Here is a 19,134-nt window from a genome sequence, read left to right on the forward strand (position 1 = left end):
CCACTTAGCGGGCACTGCGGCTCCAGCAGCCCTTCTGCATCATGAATAAAGCAGGCGGGAGAGTGCAGGGCCTGTGGGGAGGGCGAAGGAGGCAGCGCCCTCCACTTCCGGTGCCCCGGCAGACTCTGGAGGGTTTCAGGGCGAGCACAAAGAAATCGAGGCGCCCCAGAGGCCGTTGGGGACTCCGGGGGTTGGGAGAAGGCAGCGCCCTGCCCAGCATTTGGAGGCGTCCCCAGCAACCGCTGCAGCCCTCCGTGGGGCAAAAGACAGGGGGAGGCAGGAGGTGCGGGAGGAGGGCGATTGCTGGACGGCTGACGGGGGCCAGGGGGAGGGTATGCTCAGGATGCCAATGTTCAGAAAAACTCTGGAAAGAGCGCAGAGAAGAGCAACAAAGGGGACGAGGGGGCTGGAGGCTAAGATATATGAAGAACACTTGCAGGATTCAGGTGTGTCTCATCTAGTGAAAGGAAGAACTGAGGGTGACATGACAGCAGTCTTCCAATATTTGAGGGGCTGCCACATAGAAGAAGGGGACCACCTCTTCTCCAAAGCACCAGGACAAGAAGCAACGGATGGAAACTAACCAAGGAGAGAAGCAACCTGGAACTAAGGAGGAATTTCCTGACAGTGAGGACAATTAAACGGTGGAACAGCTTGCCACCAGAAGTGGTGAAGGCTCAATCACTGAGGTTTTCAAGAAGAGGCTGGACAGCCATCTATCAGAAATAGAATAGGTCTCCTGTGACAGCGACCTCCAAGGTCCCTTCCAATTCTGTTAAACCAGCTGGGGCTGCCAATTGACTGTAAGTCCAGCTGCATTTATTGGGCTTGGTGGGACCACTGAAGGCAGCCCGTACCCCACATAGCAAAGGGACATATCCCCACTCTGGTTTTCAGAAATGGGTTTTTAAACGGTGCAGCACTTGCTGAAAAAGGTGGCAGTGAAGCAGGGGCATCGCCAGTGACTGGCTGGCTGGGTGGGGGAGGGGCTTCTGCCCACCAGTTCAATGAAGCCCTGCAGGGGAGTGACGTCCTGGGGAGGGGCTTCCTCTGCCAAGAGACTGATCTTGCAGGGATGCAAGCAGAGGCCACCAGGTGGGACGGGAGGACACAGGATGTGTGTCATGTGGGCAGTCGAGGCAGCTGGCTTTACCAAGTCCCAATCTGGAGGGCAACTGCACAGGAGGTGCCCACCTCCAGGGTCTTCCCAGTAGGGGAGATGGACTCTCCCGCTGTCCTTTGGCTGGGCTAGACCTCTGCACTGAGCCACAAATGGTCTTGTACACTGAATCACACCCCATGGTTTCCAGGAGGTGGTCTGAGTTCACAGGAGCCCTCCGAATTGATGTGAGGTCTGAAGCCAGATTTGGGCTGGGGCTCCCCCAAGCCCTTTCTGCCTCCGGAGCAATGCCAGAGGCTCACCTTTGGGCTGGTGCCCTGCTAGTTTTCTCTCCCCACTGCTGCTCTCCCCACAGCCTCTCCTGGATCCCCCTTCCTTCCTTCCTTCCTTCCTTCCTTCCTTCCTTCCTTCCTTCCTTCCTTCCTTCCTTCCTTCCTTCTCATTGCTCTTGGTTGGACGCCCCACCTCTGCTCAGGCTGAAGAGGCCACGTGCCCAGAAAGGGCCCCGAAAAGGACCTGAAGGAGGTTCAGCCCCAAACGCCTTTGTCCCTGCCTCTGAGTGAACCTGGACACTGCTGGATTGCGGCCTTTGGGGTGGACATCTGGGGGGCCACGGTATTATTATTATTATTTATTGAATTTATATACCGCCCTACTCCCGAAGGACTCCGGGCGGTGAACAGCCAGAAGATAAAATACATATAATACAAACGTTAAAAAACCATTTAAAATACAATGTGAAATACAACATGGTTGACCATCTTAGCCATACAAATAGGTGCCAACTACGGCCACAACTCCTGTGTGCCTCCCAAGCATGGGTTAACTTGCACAGATCAGCAGCCCAGACAGAAATTATTTTATTTATTTGTTTAGAAGATTTCTATGGCTGCCCACTCACTCTAAGTGACTCTGGACGGCTTAGGAACGATAGAAAAGAATGATTAGGAATAGAAGTCATTTGGTTGCATCACTGAAAGCCACGCAGAGCCTTGAATGGGCAGCCTTCAAAAGAAGCAGAGAAATGCGATTCCCCTGCTGCTTATCTGGTACCCCAAGTGGCTCCTCTTCATTTCTCAACGCAGCACAGAAACTCTTCTCTAGGGCCACTTTTGAGGTGCTTCGAGGTCCCTTGAAAGCCTCGGCTGGGTCCCCTTCCTGGCTGCCTGGTCTCCCCTGACCTTCAGGCTGCTTAAGCTCCTGCGGGATTTTTGTTCCCGTTTATGTCACAGGCCCATCACTAATCCCCTCCCCCCCTTGAGATTAAAGCTCCCCCTTCTGGGCTTCTAATCTGCCGATACGTTAACTTTCAGCTGGTTTCCGACTGAAGCTCCGTTTTCAGGCTAAGCCTTCCTAGGAGGCAGGAGAAGATTGTGGAGCGCTCCCCTTCAAATGGGGGTGCAGGGCGGGGGCTGATCCCCTCTTTCTTAGCAGCTAGAAGACTGCTCAGATGCAAGGAGTCCAGGTTGATCCCAACAGCTGAAGGGGAATCTGTCAAACTGGACATGGTTTACCTGGAAGAAGCCTAACGTATTAATAACCTTACAGATGGACACGTTTCCATTGCATAGATCCTACTCTGGTCTTGCTAAACTAGCATCATGGGGGGAGGGGGGCATGGCTGGGGGGCATAGATGTGTCCTCCTTACAAGAACTGCTGCCTAGAAGACAAAGTTAGACCAGAGTTGTGGTCATTAATAATGCCAGAAGGCTCCAGGAACCGATGGAAGACCCACTGAAATACGACCAGCAACAGAAGAAGACTCAGCCAAGGTTTTAGCCAGCACATCTGTAGAATGACAGATTTGTATAGAAGCCAAAGCTACAATAAAGAAGCAGGATAGGAAGAATAACAGAGTTGGAAGGGACCTTGGAGGTCTTCTAGCCCAACCCTTTGCTTGAGTAGGAGACCCTCTACCATTTCAGACAAATGGCTGTCCAATCTCTTCTTAAAAGCCGTCAGTGTTGGAGCATCCACAACTTCTGGAGGCAAGCAGTTCCACTGGTTAATTGTTCTCACTCTCAGGAAGTTTCTCCTTAATTCCAGGTTGCTTCTCTCCTTGATGAGTTTCCAGCCATTGCTTCTCGTCCTGCCTTCAGGGCCTTTGGAAAATAACTTGACCCCCTCTTCTTTCTGACAGCCCCTCAAATACTGGAATACTGATAACATGTCAATCCTGGTCCTTATTTTCATTAAACTAGACACATTCAGTTTCAGCAAGCATTCTTTAGAGTGTTGATACCTCCAACTTTGGCGTTGGAGAAGATGCTTGAGAATATCATGGACAGCCAAGGAAACAAACCAACATATCATCAGACAAACCAACCCCAAGTTACAGAATCATGGAGTTGGAAGGGACTTTGGAGGACTTCTAGTCCAACCCCCTCTTAGGCAGGAAACTCCATAACTATACTATCACTGAGGACATTACCTAGTTGGGTCATGAAACGTTTTCAAGAAAACCACCAAGCTCAGAAAGCACCAAGGACCTCATTTCAATCCTGAGCTACAATTATTCTCCTTTATTGAAACCTTATTCCATTTCAGACAAATGTTTGTCACGTAATGTACAAATGACCATTCTTCCTCCTTCCTATTCAGCACTGATTCTGGATTAGAAACTCACTGCTGCTTCTTAGTCAGTTTTGTGGCTTTAATTACTGGGTTCTTTTAGTTGGAATAAAAAAAATGCTAAGTAAGGAAAATATGGAGAATAAACAAGGAACTTCCTCTTTACACAAAAAGCAGGCACCAAATTGTACTGACCAAAGGGCTGATCGACAGAAACATGGCACTAGGGCAGTGTTTCTCAACCTTGGAAGCTTGAAGATGGGTGGACTTCGACTCCCAAAATCCCCCAGCCAGCTGGCTGGGGGATTCTGGGAGTTGAAGTCCACCCATCTTCAAGCTACCAAGGTTGAGAAACACTGCCCTAGGGCCACCAAGAAAGCTGCAGGAGATGGCAGAACGTCACCTGAACAAGTTAAAACGGTACCCAATGCGGCAGTTCAAGGTGCCACTTGCGGTTTGTCAGCAGGCAGGGAAAACCCAGCTGGGCCCGAGAAGAAAGATCCACTTAGGTTCCTGGAGGATAAGGGGTGCTTAGCCCGAATCCTTTCAAGATAACTTATGCTCAAGATGTTGCTGTCCAGACCTTGTCAGGACTTTTTATTTTATTTTGTTTATTTATTTGTCGAACATGTACAGGATAACAGGTATAAGTATAAACATGGACATGAAGACAGGAAATGAGTACAAATCAATGGGGACAGTAGGACAGGGAGGCTCCCCCCCATGAAACAAGAGTGGTCAGATCTGCAACCAGGAGGCAGAAGAACCCTGGATCTCATGACGGGAAGCAAAACCAGGAAGTCCAGTTGCCTCTTGAAAAAGCACCTCTGGGGCCACTGTGACCCGGATGACTGAGAAGCTCCACAGACGTTGCAATGGGGAAATTACTCATTTCTTGTCCTCACTTCCCTTGTTTTATAAAGAAAGACCTGGCATTTTGTGGAGACCTAGCATTTAGGAAGGGAAAAAGAATTATTAGAAGCACCCAGTAATTAAAGCCACATAACTGACTAAGCAGCAGCTTCTTTCTAAGCCCAAATCAGCATTGAATGAGGAGGAGGAAACCTCTGATTAAAGGAATTCGAGGTTTGCAATCTTCCCAGTCGTAAGGGATGGCCGGCCACGCCATTGTCGCTAAATCAAAACTGTAGCAATTGTGAGAAGGAAATGCAAACAATTTGGTGAGGATCCAGTGAGTTGAGAAAGACATTACCATCCATTTTATAAAAAAGGTATTAAAAAAGGAAGAATAAAATTGGGGTAAAAGCAAGGCAGTTGCCATACCAACGTGTCTTAAGTTCCCAAATGTGATGATAGATTGTGGAAGTTGTTAGACGAACCAAGACACAAAAACAGTGCTGTATGCTGACTGGGGCAGAGCAACCCAGGAGGGGCTTTAGAAAAGTCACTTAAAATCAACGGTTGGTTGAGGGTCACCAATTCAGTCAATCAATCCTTTCTTCGTCCAAGAGTTGCATCAAACAAGCAGTCAAAGAAACAGTGGATTAAAAAGATGAAGCATCATCCTGGGTGGCCTGCTAAGGTGTCAGTTCTGTAGAGAATATTCTAGCACAGGAGTCTTCAAACTTGGCCACTTTAAGACTCGTGGATTTCAACTCCCACAATAAGTCCACGAGTCTTAAAGTGGCCAAATTTGGAGAGCTCTGTATCGAGTGGAATAATACTAACCCTAAAGCTAAAGTCGTAATATTGTTCAAATCACCCCAAAGATAAAAACCCAAGCTGGAGACACTCTATTGCAGGACATTATACTCCATCAAAAATTTCAATTCTGAATGTAAAAGTGCTGCAGGAGGTTTTAGATTAGATAAGATTGACAGAGTTGGAAGGGACCTTGGAGGTCATCTAGTCCAACCCCCTCCCACCCAAGCAGAAGACCCTACACCATTTCTGACGGATGGCAGTCCAGTCTCTTCTTGGAAGCCTCCAGTGATGAAGCTCCCACAACTTCTGAAGGCAACTTCCGTTCCAAGGGTGGATTGTTCTCGCTGACAGAAAATGTCCTTCTCTTCACCAGAGTAGCCAGGCCCAGTTCCTGCAACCGTTCATCGTGTGTTTTAGCCTCCAGTCCCCTCATCATTCTGGTTGCTCTTCTCTGCACTTTTTCTAGAGTCTCAACATTTTTTTATAGTGTGGGAACCAAAACTGGGTGTAGTAGTCTAGATGTGGCCCAGAGGTAGGTTGCCCCCAGTTCTCACCGGTTCTATAGAACCAGTAGTAAAACCGGTGGGAGGCTCCGCCCACTGACCCTGACGTCATGAAAATGCTTCTCTGCTTGCGCAGAAGAGCGCGTGTGTGTGGCCCCGTTGCAAACTGGTAGTAAAGGTAAGTAGAACCCACCCCTGGTGTGGCTTACTAAGGATTTATAGAGTGGTATTAGTACCTCCCTTGATCTGGGTTGTATCCCTCTGTTAATGCCGTTTAGGATTGCGTTGGCTTTTTTGACTGCCGCCGCACACAGCTGGCTCCTATTTAGCTGGTTGTCCACTAAGACTCCAAGGTCATGGAGCAGCACCTGTATCCTTGCCAGCTAACATGGAGTCCCAGTTCTGGTGCTTCCCTGGTTCTGATCCAGGGCCTTGAAGGCAGCCAAGCTATGTGCCGAGCCGGCAAGTCATAAAGTGGGGACTTTCCTCTTAGATGCTGCGCCACTGAGTTGCTCTGTTCTTTTTCTCCCCCACGTCCAGGATTCCCTGAACAACAACAACAGTGGCTGCAACGTGGCTCCCCCCGTGCAGCGGGCCACGTGGCAGGAGACCCTGCTGCACTCGTCTTCTTCCTCCTCTTCCTCGGTCTCCCATACAGGTGAGGTCTCCCGTTTCTTCTAGGGACCCAAAGACCCAGGTGGCTTTTCATTCGGCTCGCTTGTGGGCGGCTCAGACCCTGGTTGCACAGGGGGCTTAGCCCCCATCTCAGGAACAGCCCCTGCTGGGGAGAGGAATCAGCCTCAAGGCTTGTCTGAGAAACATTTTTAACATTAAGCAAAGATGTCAACCCTTTTTCTCTTGAAAAGACAAAGCAGCTCAGCTCACAACGAGTAACCAGCCTGGGTTTACTTGATGGAATTCCCCTGCTGGCATCTCCTCCCCATGTCTCTACTGAGGGGGCCCCAGAAGCACTGGGGTCTGGAAAACGCAGAGGGGTTTGAAGCTGAGCGACCCCCTCCCCAACAGGGAGAACGGTGGGCAACTACGGCTTGACTGACCCATCTGTGGCCAGCCCAAATTCGGCAGCTGCCTTCCTACCAGAGCTGGCAGGAGAGTGGGGTGAGGATCAGTGATGGGTGGGGGGCAGCACCCTTCCCTGCCCTTCCTCCTCCCTTCCAGCCATCTGGGGGGGGGGGAGCACTAAACTGCATTAAGGGCATTTCAGGCCTTCTTCTACCAGATGTTACTGATTAAAAAATGGGCTGAAGATTCCCACCGGGTTGTGCTAACAGATTCCTTTATTTTGGGTCAAAAAGGGGAAAAAAGTTTCCAGACTTTTGATAAGAGCGTAAAATGGCTGAATTTTTCAAGGCCTAAACGGATCCGCTGTCTTTCCTCCGCAGAGCGACCGTCTCCCTTGCACGCTTGTCTCCAGGACGGACCCTGCAGGGATGGCCAGAGCAGCAAAGGGCCGGCTGTGTCCCAGGCCCCTGGCAAGCCCCCCCTTTTCGATGCCGAAGGCAATAGCCAGGGTCTGCAGAGAGGCCCCCCTGGGGGGGAGGATTATAACATGAACGTTGTCTCCAGGGAGGCCGGCCTGCAGCCTCCTTCTGTCTTGATCAGCGCAACATCCGGAAAACCTCCTGAAGCTCGGAGCAGCCCTCCGCCCCACAGTTCCGCCTCCCAGCCCCACAGCCGCAGCCCTCACAGATCCCCCGCCACAGAGAGCTACTGTGCCCAGTTTCAGAGGGATGCTGTGGCGTGCCAGGAGAAAGAGGAGAGAGCCTGCTTGGCTGGGGAGCCAGCAGGGCACAGAGCCCCCGTGGGTGGGGTCCGTGCCCCGCTCTCTCAGGGCGAGCCTATCAAGCGCCCGAGGGATGGTGCACCCGGAGAGCCCGTAGAACCCCACGCAAGCCCAGTACGAGAAGTGGCTGCCCCACTGAGCTCCGAAGGAGAGGGCACTTTGCGAGGACTGCCCTCTGCCTCCTCCGATACCACGTCTCCCTCCTCGGACCCCGGCATAGAGGCCGATCTCACCAGCCGGACCTCCAAGGCCTTCCCCCCGTGCACCCAGCACTGTGAGGACCTCAGCTCCCCCAGCTCCGACTCCGACGTGGAGGGGGAAATTGAGGCAGCCTTCGCGTCGAACGGGAGCCGCTTGGCTAGCAACATGATCTCCAGCATCTCCGAAACGGAGCTGGACGTGAGCAGCGAGAGCAGCAGTGGCCGGTCCTCCCACCTCACCAATTCCATCGAGGAGGCCAGCTCCCCGGGCTCCGAGGGTGACCTGGAGGCGGACCTGGATGCCCCGGGCGTGATGGGCCTGAAAGATGCCCTCCTGCTGGATGCCAAGAAAGAAGAGGAGGGCACGCGGCTGCCCACAGAGGAGAGCCTGCCCCCCCTGAAAATAGAGGAGTTCTATGAAGACCCCTCGGTGCCCGTCGACCAGACTGAGCTGCCTCCTTCAGGCCATCTGGAGCTGGAGATCAACCCTGACCACAGTCTGGAAAGCCTGCGGCGGTCCTTTTACCTGCCAGTGGGGCATCAGCTCCTCTGCGACGGGGCAGAAGAGGAAGGGAACAGCGAATATGATTCTGAATCGGACTCGGAGTCGGAACCTGACCTGAGTGAGGATTCGGACTCTCCGTGGCTGCTCAGCAACCTGGTGAACAAAATGATCTCAGAGGGCTCCTATCCCATCAAGTGTGCTGACGAATGCTTCCCGGCTGCTCACTCCCTCTCCGACACAATTTCTCCGGCCTCCGACCTGGAGCCAGAGATGCCCAGCGAGGCCCTGAATGACCCCCAGCCCTGCCCCCAACAGAGCATCGAGCTGGTGGACATGGAGACGCTGCGCTGCTCGCTGCAGGGGGCCGAGGAGGAGAAGCCGCTGGGGGCCCAGCCTGCAGTGGAGAAGGGTCCTCAGGCAGGGCACACGGGGCCCTACCTGCTCATGAGCAACTCCACAAATGACGTCATTGCGCCCGTCTTCCCAGGGCGGCCCTACTCCGGCTGCTGGGTCAACCCTGTTGCCACCAAAATCCTGCCCCCCAAGGAGCCCTCCGGCAAGGCTGACCCGACTACGGAGGAGGAGGAGGAGGAGGAGGAGGAGGAGGAGGAGGAGGAAGGTGCCATCGATGGGGACCTGGACTCGGGCATCTTGGAGGACAACGACATGATCGACGACATCCGGTTAGAACCCAAGGAAGGCCTGGATGTCTCCACTGCCAAGACCAACCGCTGCTTCAGCCTGTCCTATTCCCCTGAAGAGGACATGGTGCCCTGCCTGGGCAGCCTGAAAGGGTCCCCTTTCAGCCAGGAGCTCTCCCTCCCGCCGCCCGCAGTGATGCTGGACGACTCCCTGGCCTACGACTCGGTCAAGTACACCCTGGTGGTGGACGAGAACACCCAGCTGGAGCTGGTCAGCCTCAGGCGATGCACTTCTGTGCTGAGCGACGACAGCGAGCTGCTCCGTGCCTGCGACGCCACTGACCCGGAGGACGCCGCCAGTGACTTTGGGGAAGGGCTGGGGGCTCCTGACGGGCGCAGCTCCTCCTCGGAAGACTCCTCCCCGGAGGCCGACCTCCACTTCTCCAAGAAGTTCCTCAATGTCTTTGTCAACAGCACCTCCCGCTCCTCCAGTGAGTAGGGGTGAAAGTGGGAGACCGGGGGTGGGTGGGTGTGGGTGGGAAAGCGAGGCTTTTGAGGAGACCGGAACAGCAACTGTGGCATTTAGCCCCTTCCGTGCCTTTGCATGTACAGGCAGTCCTCGACTTACAACCATTCATTTAGTAACAGTTCAAGGTTACAACATCACTTAAAAAAGTGACTTATGACCGGTTCCCCCACTTATGACCATCGATTGGCAACTGACTCACATTTATGATGCTTGGGGGGGTCATTTGATCCCCTTTTGTGACCTGCTGACTAGCAAAGTCCAGGGGGAATCCAGAGTCACTTAACAATTGTGACGCTAACTGAAAACCAACAAAGATTCACTTCAAGCAAGGAAAGTTGTAAAACAGGGCAAAACTCCCTTAATAAATGTCTCACTTAGCAATAGAAATTCGGGCTCAATTGTGGTCATAAGTCAAGGACTGCCTGTATTTTCCTTGGTCCCCAAAACTCCAGCCTTTGCTGTCTCCTCCAGCTTATTTTGCTGGCTCAGCCAGTGCCTCCTGCTGTACCCGCGTGATGGGCATTTGTCCTCCCGGAGGCTGCTGGCTTCCCCTGCCCTGGCTGGTCCCCGCTTTGAGCAGCCAGACTCCCCACTCCCCCCCCCATTTCCTCTGATTGGGCTTCCCCAGCGATGCGTTCTCTGCCCCCAGGCACAGAGTCCTTCGGTCTGTTTTCTTGCATGGTGAACGGAGAGGAGAGAGAACAGACCCACCGAGCTGTGTTCAGGTGAGTTGTGGGAGGAGACTCCCCTGGGGTGCTCCTCCTGGACTGATCCAGGGCAGGGAGTTTGGGAGGGGAGGCAGAAGCCCGGCGAAGAAGGAGCCGATGCCCCCTTGACCGCCTCCTAGGTATGACAGCAAGGCCTCAAGAGGGCCCTCTGGCCACCTGCAGGGTGTCTCTCCTCTGTATTTGGGACCTCCAACTGCCCGCTGGGTTGGGCCGGTCTCACTTGACATCTCCTGCCAGAGGCCTTTACTCTCCACGCCAAGGTGTTCAATGTCCACAGAGATTCTCACTCAACCAGGACATGGTTGTCCCAAAAGTGCTTTTTTCCAACAGGCACCCGGACTTTCTTGTGTTTTTTTCCTTGAAAACATTTCGCTTCTCATCCAAGAAGCTTCTTCAGTTCTAGCTTCAACTCTTCAGCTAGAACTGAAGAAGCTTCTTGGATGAGAAGCGAAATGTTTTCAAGGAAAAAAACACAAGAAAGTCCGGGTGCCTGTTGGAAAAAAGCACCTTCGGGGGTGCTCGTGTTAATGGCTGTCGGCCGGGGCAGAAAGGAGCGGAGGGGGCCGGCTGGCCTCCTGAAATGCCCCCTGGGGCTGTTCTCTCTTCCAGGTTCATCCCTCGCCACGAAGACGAGCTGGAGCTTGACGTGGACGACCCGATCCTGGTGGAGCTGGAGGAGGACGACTACTGGTACCGGGGCTACAACATGCGCACGGGGGAGCGTGGCATTTTCCCGGCCTTCTATGCCCATGAGGTGGTGAGCCAGGCCAGGGACGTGGCAGGTACGCCGCAGGGGACGGGGAGGGCGAAGGGGGAGAACCTGCCTCGCTTCCTCTGTAGCTGCTCACGGTGTGCCTGGTAGCGTAGCAGCAACCTAAGGCCCCACAGAGTGCCCGCTGGGCTTGGGCTCTTGCTCGCTGGCTGCTGGGGCTGGGCTGGCTGGCTGAGAAGAGGAAGCCCCTCGGGGGGGGGGGCGTGGGGAGATGCTCTTTCTGGGTGCTGAGGCTCAGAAGGGGGGACAAGGCTGAGGCAGAAAGACAAGAGAGCCTTGCAGGTTGGCCATCCCTGCTCCCACCTCCATGGTGGACTTTCCAGACATAAATACAAGGGGTTAAGAGATGGGAGAGGGTCTCCTGCCTTGAGTGCTGACCACAAGGACCAGCCAGGTCCTGCTTAACAACAGCAGAAGAGAGCTGGAAGGGACCTTGGAGGTCTCCTAGTCCAACCCCCTGCTCAAGCAGGAGACCCTCCACCCTTTCAGAAAAAGGGCTATCCAGTCTCTTCTTCAAAACTCTGTGGGTGTTGGAGCCCCCACAACTTCTGGAGGCAAAAGCTGTTCCACTGGTTAATTGTTCTCGCTGTCAGGAAGTTTTTCCCTAGTTCCAGGTTGCTTCTCTCCTTGATCAGTTTCCATCCGTTGCTTCTTGTCCGGCCTTTGGGTGTTTGGGAGAATCGGTGGACCCAGTGGTGAAATTTAAAATTTGTTACTACCGGTTCTGTGGGCGTGGCTTGGTGGGGTGGGGGTAATGTGACTGGGTGGGCGTGGCCAATTTTTTTTTTTTTAACTTTTAAAACCATTTTTTCTACCACCTCTTTCAAAAGGCTCTGACAATCCCAGCTGAGGCTTTTTTTTTTTTTACTTTTAAAAGCATTGTTTTGGCCGAAGACGTCGTAGAAAAAAAGCTTTTTTAAAAAAAAGCCTCTGATGATCATGCAGCTCAGTGGGGCATGGAAGCGGGTGGGGGGTGCAGGGATTTTTGCTACGGGTTCTCCGAACCACCCGCCTCCATCGCTACTGGATCGGGCGATCCGGTCTGAACCGGGAGCATTTCACCCCTGGCTCTACTTACCTTTACTACCGGCTCGCATGACGCCCGCAGTGCATATGCCCAGATCACTACCATGACATCCGGGTCAGTGGGCGGAATCTCCTGCTGGTTTTACTACCGGTTTTTGCGAACCAGTCTGAACCGGGGGCAACCCACCACTTGTTGACCCCCTCCTCTTTGGGGCAAATACTTTGCCTCAAATACTGGAAGGCTGCTATCCTGTCCCGCTCAGTCCTTCTTTTCTCTAGACTGGCCATGCCCGGCTCCTGCCATCTTTCTTCCTGTTTTAGTCTCCAGGCCTTTCCTCGTCTTAGTTGCTCTTCTTGCACTTTTCCCAAAGTCTCAACACCTCTTCTCTAATGTGGTGACCAAAACTGGATGCAGGATTCCAGGGGTGGCCTTAGTAAGACTTTAAAAAGCGGTACTAATCCTTCAGGTGATTGGGATTCTATGCCTCTGTTTATGCAACCGAGGATTGTATTAGCTTTTTTGGCTGCTGCCGCTCAGGGCCGGCTCGTGTTTGAGGACCAGATCCGTAGTTTTGGTACTTTCAGGACCTTGTGACGTGAGATGGAAACGCAGGGCTCAGCCTTGCAAAGCCAGATCGAGACTTGGGGGGTCCTGGGGGCCTCCCCATCCGGAGGTCCCTAAGGAGATGAAGGTGGTGGGAAATGGGCCCAAGAAGCGTCCCGGGGCCTCCTTCCGGACTCACCTCCCTTTTTGGCATGGTCCTCCATGGGTGGGGGGTGCCAGAGGCGGGGGACGCGTCCCTTTAGGAGGCCAGGCCAGATGTGACTCTGGGCATTCCTCCCAGGGCTGAAGCGGAACCCCTGCTGGGTGGAGCACTTCAACGTCCAGTTCCTGGGCTCGGTGGAGGTGCCCTACCATCAGGGCAACGGCATTCTGTGTGCAGCCATGCAGAAGGTGAGTCCCGTGGGGCGCTGAGGGGTCTGGGCGCCAAGGCTGCCTTAGCGGGGCTGGGCCTGCACCGCCCTAAGCGCAAGAGCCAGCAGCCTTCTTCCAGCGTCTTCAATTTTATTCCTTCCAATGGGGCTAACAGAATATGGCATTAGTGCACAAGATTCACAAAAACAGCACGTAAAATGTGTATCATTACACTGAATTTCTATGGCAATTCAGTCATCCAGGTCAGGGTTGTCCTAAAGGTTTTTTTTTAAAAAAGGCAACCGGACTTTCTTGGTTTTTTTCTTGGAAAACGTTTCGCTTCTCATTCAAGAAGCTTCTTCAGTTCTTCAGAACTGAAGAACTTCTTTAGAACGGAAGAAGCTTCTCGGGTGGGAAGTGAAATGTCTTCAAGGAAAAAACCAAGAAAGTCCAGTTGCCTTTTGAATAAGCACCTTTGGGATTACAGTGAATTATTTTAAAAAACCCAATATGAGCGATGAATAAAATTAAATGATGTATGAGCGGTTACTAGAGTGGCTAAGCCTGTGGCCGGATATTTAGGTCACTTAGTCATTGGGCAGCACTGCCCTCAAGGGGACGTAGTTCTTACAGGCTTCCAGGGCACCTTCGGAGGGTCCGTCTCTCACCAGAGGATGCAAAGTTTCTGGGATGTTCCCACGGTCCCCGTTGATAGGATCCACCAACTTTTGTGTTGCCAATATTGGCAATAACCTCCATGGTTCCTATGGATCTGGCTGTCCAGCTTCTCCTTGGGAGAGCAGAGCCAGGGGGATCTTGCCCTGGATCAGGCTCCAGTTTAAACAGACCTGGCTAGAATCACCCCTTCCTGGCACCGGAACCTTCTCTGACTCATTGCTGTCCAGGTTTCCATGGCAGATTCCGATTGTGAGAGTCGTGGTGTGTAGAGAATGATCGGGTGGCCTCCTGTTTCTGCCAGTCCTTTTTCGGGGCTGATGGTCTCCTTCCAGCTGCCCTGGGGGAGGCCCCGGGCTGAGCCAATGCTGGAAGGAAGCCTTGCTTGACGCTTAACACGCGTGCTCCCTGCCCTGGGATGTCTGGGTACCCATCACCTGACCCGAACCCCAGGTTATTCTTGCCCAGCGAATAGGTTTAGGCCAACCTGTGTGTGAGTCCTGTGGGGAGGGGTCCTCCGTGCAGGGTCCCGCTTGCCAGGGTTGGTGGAGCCCTGCTCTGCTCCTCTCTGCAGATTGCCACCACCCGGAAGCTGACCGTCCACCTGAGGCCTCCAGCCACCTGTGACCTGGAAATCAGCCTGCAGGGCATCAAACTCATTCTGACCGTCAATGAATACAGTCAGGACGAAGAGGTGAGGGTCTGCCATGGGGAGGAGGGGAGGGGAGGGGAGGGGGCCATTGGAAAGGGAGCGGGGGCTACTTCCGAGTAGGAGCCAGCCTTGTCAGCTGCAGACTCAACTCTACCTGCCTTCCACCTGCAGAAACTCTCTGCTCACCTGCTCAGAGTCACCGCTGGCTGCCTTCAGCCGCTTTGGCGGGAGAGACTGGTGGGGCTCTAAGGGGTTGGGCAAACTCAGTTTGGCCACACCTAAATGCTTGTTAGCTTATTAACCATGTGACGCCTGCTGCAGGACGGCCTGGTCCAAGGCCAGGAGGGCTTGGCAGGGAGGTTGGCGCAGCCATTGTGCCCTGACTGGTGGGAGGCTGGGCTCTTGCCCAGTTCCCTGGAGAGTTCCCTGGAGAGGAGGGGCAAACCTTTGATGGGGGGTGGCCGCCAGCTCTCTTGGCCCTCCCCACCGATGGCCTGGATTCCCCTCTTTCGGCCACCTCTTTGTCCCAGAGGTGCAATGGGCAGAGGCAGGGCTGTGCCCAGAATCTTTTGAAGCCTATGGGGCACAGCGCTGGCTGGCTCTTTTGCTGGTGGGGCCCCCAATGCCCATGCCAAGCTCCACGGATTGTGGGGGGACGTAGCCTCTGAGTGGGCAAGAAGGCCAGGTCAGATGGGCACCCATGACAGTGACTTCGGAAAGGCCCTCCTACTCAAGGCTGGGCAGGGGCGGCTGGCATGGCTGCCTCCTCACTGCCCCTTTCCTTCCCTCCCTCCCTCCCTCCTAGTTGGAGCGCTGCAGCCATTTCTTCCAGATGAAGAATGTCTCCTTCTGCGGCTGCCATCCTCGCAATAGCTGGTGAGTGGCTCCTTCTGCAAGGGGTGCCCGCTTGGGATGGCACGGGCTTAATTGGCAGGTTCTGCCCCTGTGGAGGGAAATGCAGCAGTGGTGGGGGGCCCCTCTCTTTGCAAATGGGCCACTGGAGCCCTCTTGTGGGTCTGCTCACTCCATGGCAGCTGCTGGCACCGGTCAGCCAAGGCTCTGTGGCGGGAAAGGCGGGCAATGGCAAAGCCACACAGAGCTGGTGCTGCTGCTGGTGCCAGGATGGGTTTGAGACTCTGGTGTCGTACGGCCTCCGACACTCTGCAGAACCAAGGAGGCAGGGTTGGCACCGGCCACTGGGCCAGGCTCTTTTGGGCAAACATGGCTGCTGGCCTTCCTTCCTTCCGTCCTTCCTTCCTTCCTTCCTTCCTTCCCCCGGCCCTCCCAGCTCGACAGAGGTGCCCTTTGCCCCTCCCCCTTGGCAGCTGTGCGATCAGGGGCTGCTCTGCCCACTTGGCCTCACCACTGCTGGTCTTCTCCTGCAGCTATTTTGGATTCATCACCAAGCACCCCGTCCTGAGTCGCTTCGCCTGCCACGTCTTCGTTTCGCAGGAGTCCATGCGGCCTGTGGCTGAGTGTGTCGGGTAAGTGGGCAGGGAGGTGCTGCTGCAGCAACGTCGGTGCCACCCAAGGAGGCGGAGGGTGTCCTAGCAGCAACAGGCACCCCAACTCTTCAGGGCAGAGCAACCCTTCAGGCTGAGGGGACCCGAATTGGCAAGATGGCTGAAGTGCCAGTGCCAGGTGCCCAGAGCCCCCCAGTCTCGCCCTGCCACGAAGGGAGAGCAGGTGGCCCAACAGCAATTCCGCCCCTCCCTCCTTTGCTGGGGTGCTGGTGGGGTTGGGCCGGGTGAAGGCTCCTAACGATCCAGCTGTGCCCCTCTAGAGGGGTGAGGCGGGGTCTTCTTGGGCGTGGAGAACGATCTGGCCTTCTGATTCGGATGGCACCAAATCCGTTCCTTGCACCCCAAGTCTCCTCAGCCCGTCTTTGCCCAAAGAGATGACCTCACCCAGGGAGGGGTCTCAATAGCAGCAGCAGCAGCCCCTCCCACGGCACCTATTGGCACAGGGGCAGCCCCACCTATCTTGGGACACTGCTGGGACTTGGTGTGAGCTAGGCACCACCCCAAGTGGTACACCTGGTGGGGGTGGGAGTGAGTGCTGTGGGAGACCCTCCGTGGCTCCTATGGACAGATTGTGCCAAGCTACGTGTTTCTTCTCCTGGGGGGGGGGAGTTTGGTCTCCTCAAAGAAAGGGGGGATTAGGGGTCCTGGATGTGTGCATGCCCATGGGCTCTCTCTCCCCTTTGTCTTGGGGGTTCCCAGGTAAGTGGGGGAGGGCAGGCGTGTGTGGCCTTCTCCCCCACTGAACAGGGTTACTACTAACTCAGCTCTTCCTCCTCTTTGTAGCCGCGCCTTTCAGGAATACTACCAGGAGCACCTTGAGTTTGCTTGCCCCACAGAAGACATATACCTGGAGTAGGACGTGAGCTGGAGGACAGCCCCTCCCCCCTCCCCGGTTTCACGCCCCTTCAGAGAGACGGACCCAGAACCTGAGTCCTGCCCGGCAGCTGAGCCCACGACTTCCCTGCACGAGTGGGGCCTGGCATTGGGGGCTTTGGGGCCCAGGCTAGCCTGGTGGGCATCCTGCCCTCTCTCCCCCTTTCCCAATTCCCCACCTGCCCCCCCAATGTCTCAGTGTGGTCAGGGGGGCAGCCAGAGGCCAGCCTCTCAGAGGGTGCTTGGTAGGGAGGAAATGGGGGTGCGAGGGGGGCTGTAGGACCCTGAGAAGGCATAGCTTTCCTGCTTGTTTGGGGGGGGGCTTCCCAAGAACTACGGCCTTTGTATGAGGTCCCTTGTTTGGGCTGGAAGGAAGGCTGGGAGGGATGGGCCCCTCCCTCGAAGGAGCTTGCCTGGGGAAAGGGCTTCCATCTGCCAGCCTCCCTCCCTTCCTTCTTGTGGGGGAGGGCAATGCCTCCCCCATTCCCCGCTCTGCCTGGCCTCGCTGCGCTGGCTCCGTAGATCAGTTTTTCAGGAAGAGGGGCTGTATGTGTGCGCACACCTCCCCCCCATCACCTGCCCACCCCCTACCCCCACCCCCGCATATTTTCCTGCTAATTCTCACCTGCCAGGGGCAAAGCTGAGTTGGGGGGAGTGCAAGATAGACCCCCCCCCCGCATGCTGCATGGCAGCCGGGAACCCACAGGGCGTTTCTGCAGGCAGCTCCTTGGTGGAAGTGGGGAAATGGGGGTCCACCTGTCCGGGGTGTGTGTGCAGAGGGCTCCTTCCTTCCCTCTGCTCCTGCTGTGGCTAGGAGGCCCCTTCTGGTGGGGGAGGGGGTGAAGAGATGAGCAAGGACTACTCCACGCATCACCATTTGCAGAGAACCCAGGAGCCCCCCCCGCTAGTTTTCTTTTGCTGAGCCCCCAGGGCACTGGTAGAGGGTCAGCCTGGCTGCAGGCCCCTCGGGAGACCCCCCCCTCCCTGGCTCTCCTCTCTGTCCCCCTCCACGCCCCTGCTGTGCCTGGTGAACGCATCTGCTTGCCAGCCTGCCTGCCTGGACCCGGTCCGAGCTGAGCGTTAGTGGCCACTGCTGTCTGTTCATGTAACGATATTTATCTGTAACTTCACCCACCAGGAGCAGGGACTTGTACAAACCGGACTAGGGACCCTCCCTACTCACTGCCTTGTCATGAGTTGGACTTTCAATAAAATATATGCTTGGTGTCACCACGAGGCTGTGTGATTGTGGCGCCTGCGAGTGTCGGCGGGCATCCATGAGGTCTGGATTTGGGCATGGCCAGTCTGGAGGGAAGAAGGGTTGGGGAGGGGGGGACACACATGAGAGCAGCCTTCCAGTATTTGAGGGGCTGCCACAAAGAAGAGGAGGGTCAAATGATCTTCCAAAGCACCAGAACAAGAAGCAACGGAGAGAAGCAACCTGGAATTAAGGAGGAACTTCCTAACAGGGAGGGCAATCAATCAGTGGAGCAGCTTTTGCCTCCAGGGGTTGTGGGGGCTCCATCCCTGGAGGCTTTTAAGAAGAGCCTGGATGGGAGAGGGTCTCCTGCTTGAGCAGGGGGCTGGACTAGAAGACCCCCGAGGCCCCTTCCAGCTCTCTTCTGATGGATTGATTGGCCTGGCCTAAAAGACAGCCGTGAGCCCAATGGCACCTAGTCTGGCAGCTGCTGGGCTTGTAAGGGACCCCCAGCAGCCCCGTGGGTGCCCTGCGCCTGGCTTGGGGCTAAAATGGGAGCCTCGCCCCAGGGCGTCTTCAGGCTCTGCTTGCAGGCGGGGGGAGGGGTGGCCCCGTGGTGCATGAATACATAGCACTTCGTTTAGTGACCGTTCAAAGTTACAAAGGAGGCCCTGGAAAAAGTGACACGGCCCTTTCTCCTCCTCCGCTACCTTTGCAGCATCCCCAGGGTCACAGGGTCAACATTCAGAGGCTTGGCAACTGGCCTGGACTTACGACGGTTGCAGTGTCCTGGGATTACACGATCCCCTTTGGCCACCTTCTGACCAGCAAAGTCAAGGGGGGGAGGGGGGAGCCAGATTCACTTAACAACCATGGGCAACCAGTTGTTGAGCAGACTAGCGCTGGCTCCCCACAGCCCTCATTTATGGGTGCCTTTAAACGGTACCTGTGCAGGGCAAAGTCTGGACACCTGGAGAGGGAGGCCTCATCCGATGACGGTCAGACCCGCTCTCTTCAGCTCCATCAATTGCAAGGGAGGGAGGGGGGGGAAGCATTGGGGGCAGCAAGATGTGGGCCTGAGAAGGGGAAGATAAGCAGCAGAGGGGGTGACATGACAAGAACCACAGGTGCCAAACAGGAAGGAGCCAGCCTCCAAGGACACCCGGCCCGGGAACCGAATGCAAAACCAGAGTGAGAGATGCCAAACGCCTGAGCCGTTCCCAAGGCATCAA

General features: G+C 55.1%; 1 protein-coding gene across 1 annotated transcript in view; it reads left to right on the forward strand.

The window, feature by feature from the left end:
• The window catches only part of MAPK8IP2 (mitogen-activated protein kinase 8 interacting protein 2), a 34,550-nt gene extending 16,618 nt beyond the window's left edge, over positions 1 to 17,932 (forward strand). The window contains exons 4-12 of the mRNA XM_034430063.3: positions 6,401 to 6,518; positions 7,264 to 9,501; positions 10,189 to 10,264; positions 10,877 to 11,049; positions 12,911 to 13,020; positions 14,231 to 14,350; positions 15,114 to 15,184; positions 15,694 to 15,792; positions 16,615 to 17,932. Coding sequence (XP_034285954.2) covers positions 6,401 to 6,518; positions 7,264 to 9,501; positions 10,189 to 10,264; positions 10,877 to 11,049; positions 12,911 to 13,020; positions 14,231 to 14,350; positions 15,114 to 15,184; positions 15,694 to 15,792; positions 16,615 to 16,687 — 3,078 coding nt within the window. The 3' untranslated portion in view covers positions 16,688 to 17,932. The remainder of the gene's footprint in view (positions 1 to 6,400; positions 6,519 to 7,263; positions 9,502 to 10,188; positions 10,265 to 10,876; positions 11,050 to 12,910; positions 13,021 to 14,230; positions 14,351 to 15,113; positions 15,185 to 15,693; positions 15,793 to 16,614) is intronic.
• The last annotated feature ends 1,202 nt before the right edge of the window (positions 17,933 to 19,134 follow it).

This window comes from Pantherophis guttatus, chromosome 7 (assembly GCF_059756535.1).
Source record: "Pantherophis guttatus breed Tessera chromosome 7, ASM5975653v1, whole genome shotgun sequence".
Classification (NCBI taxonomy): Eukaryota; Metazoa; Chordata; class Lepidosauria; order Squamata; family Colubridae; genus Pantherophis; species Pantherophis guttatus.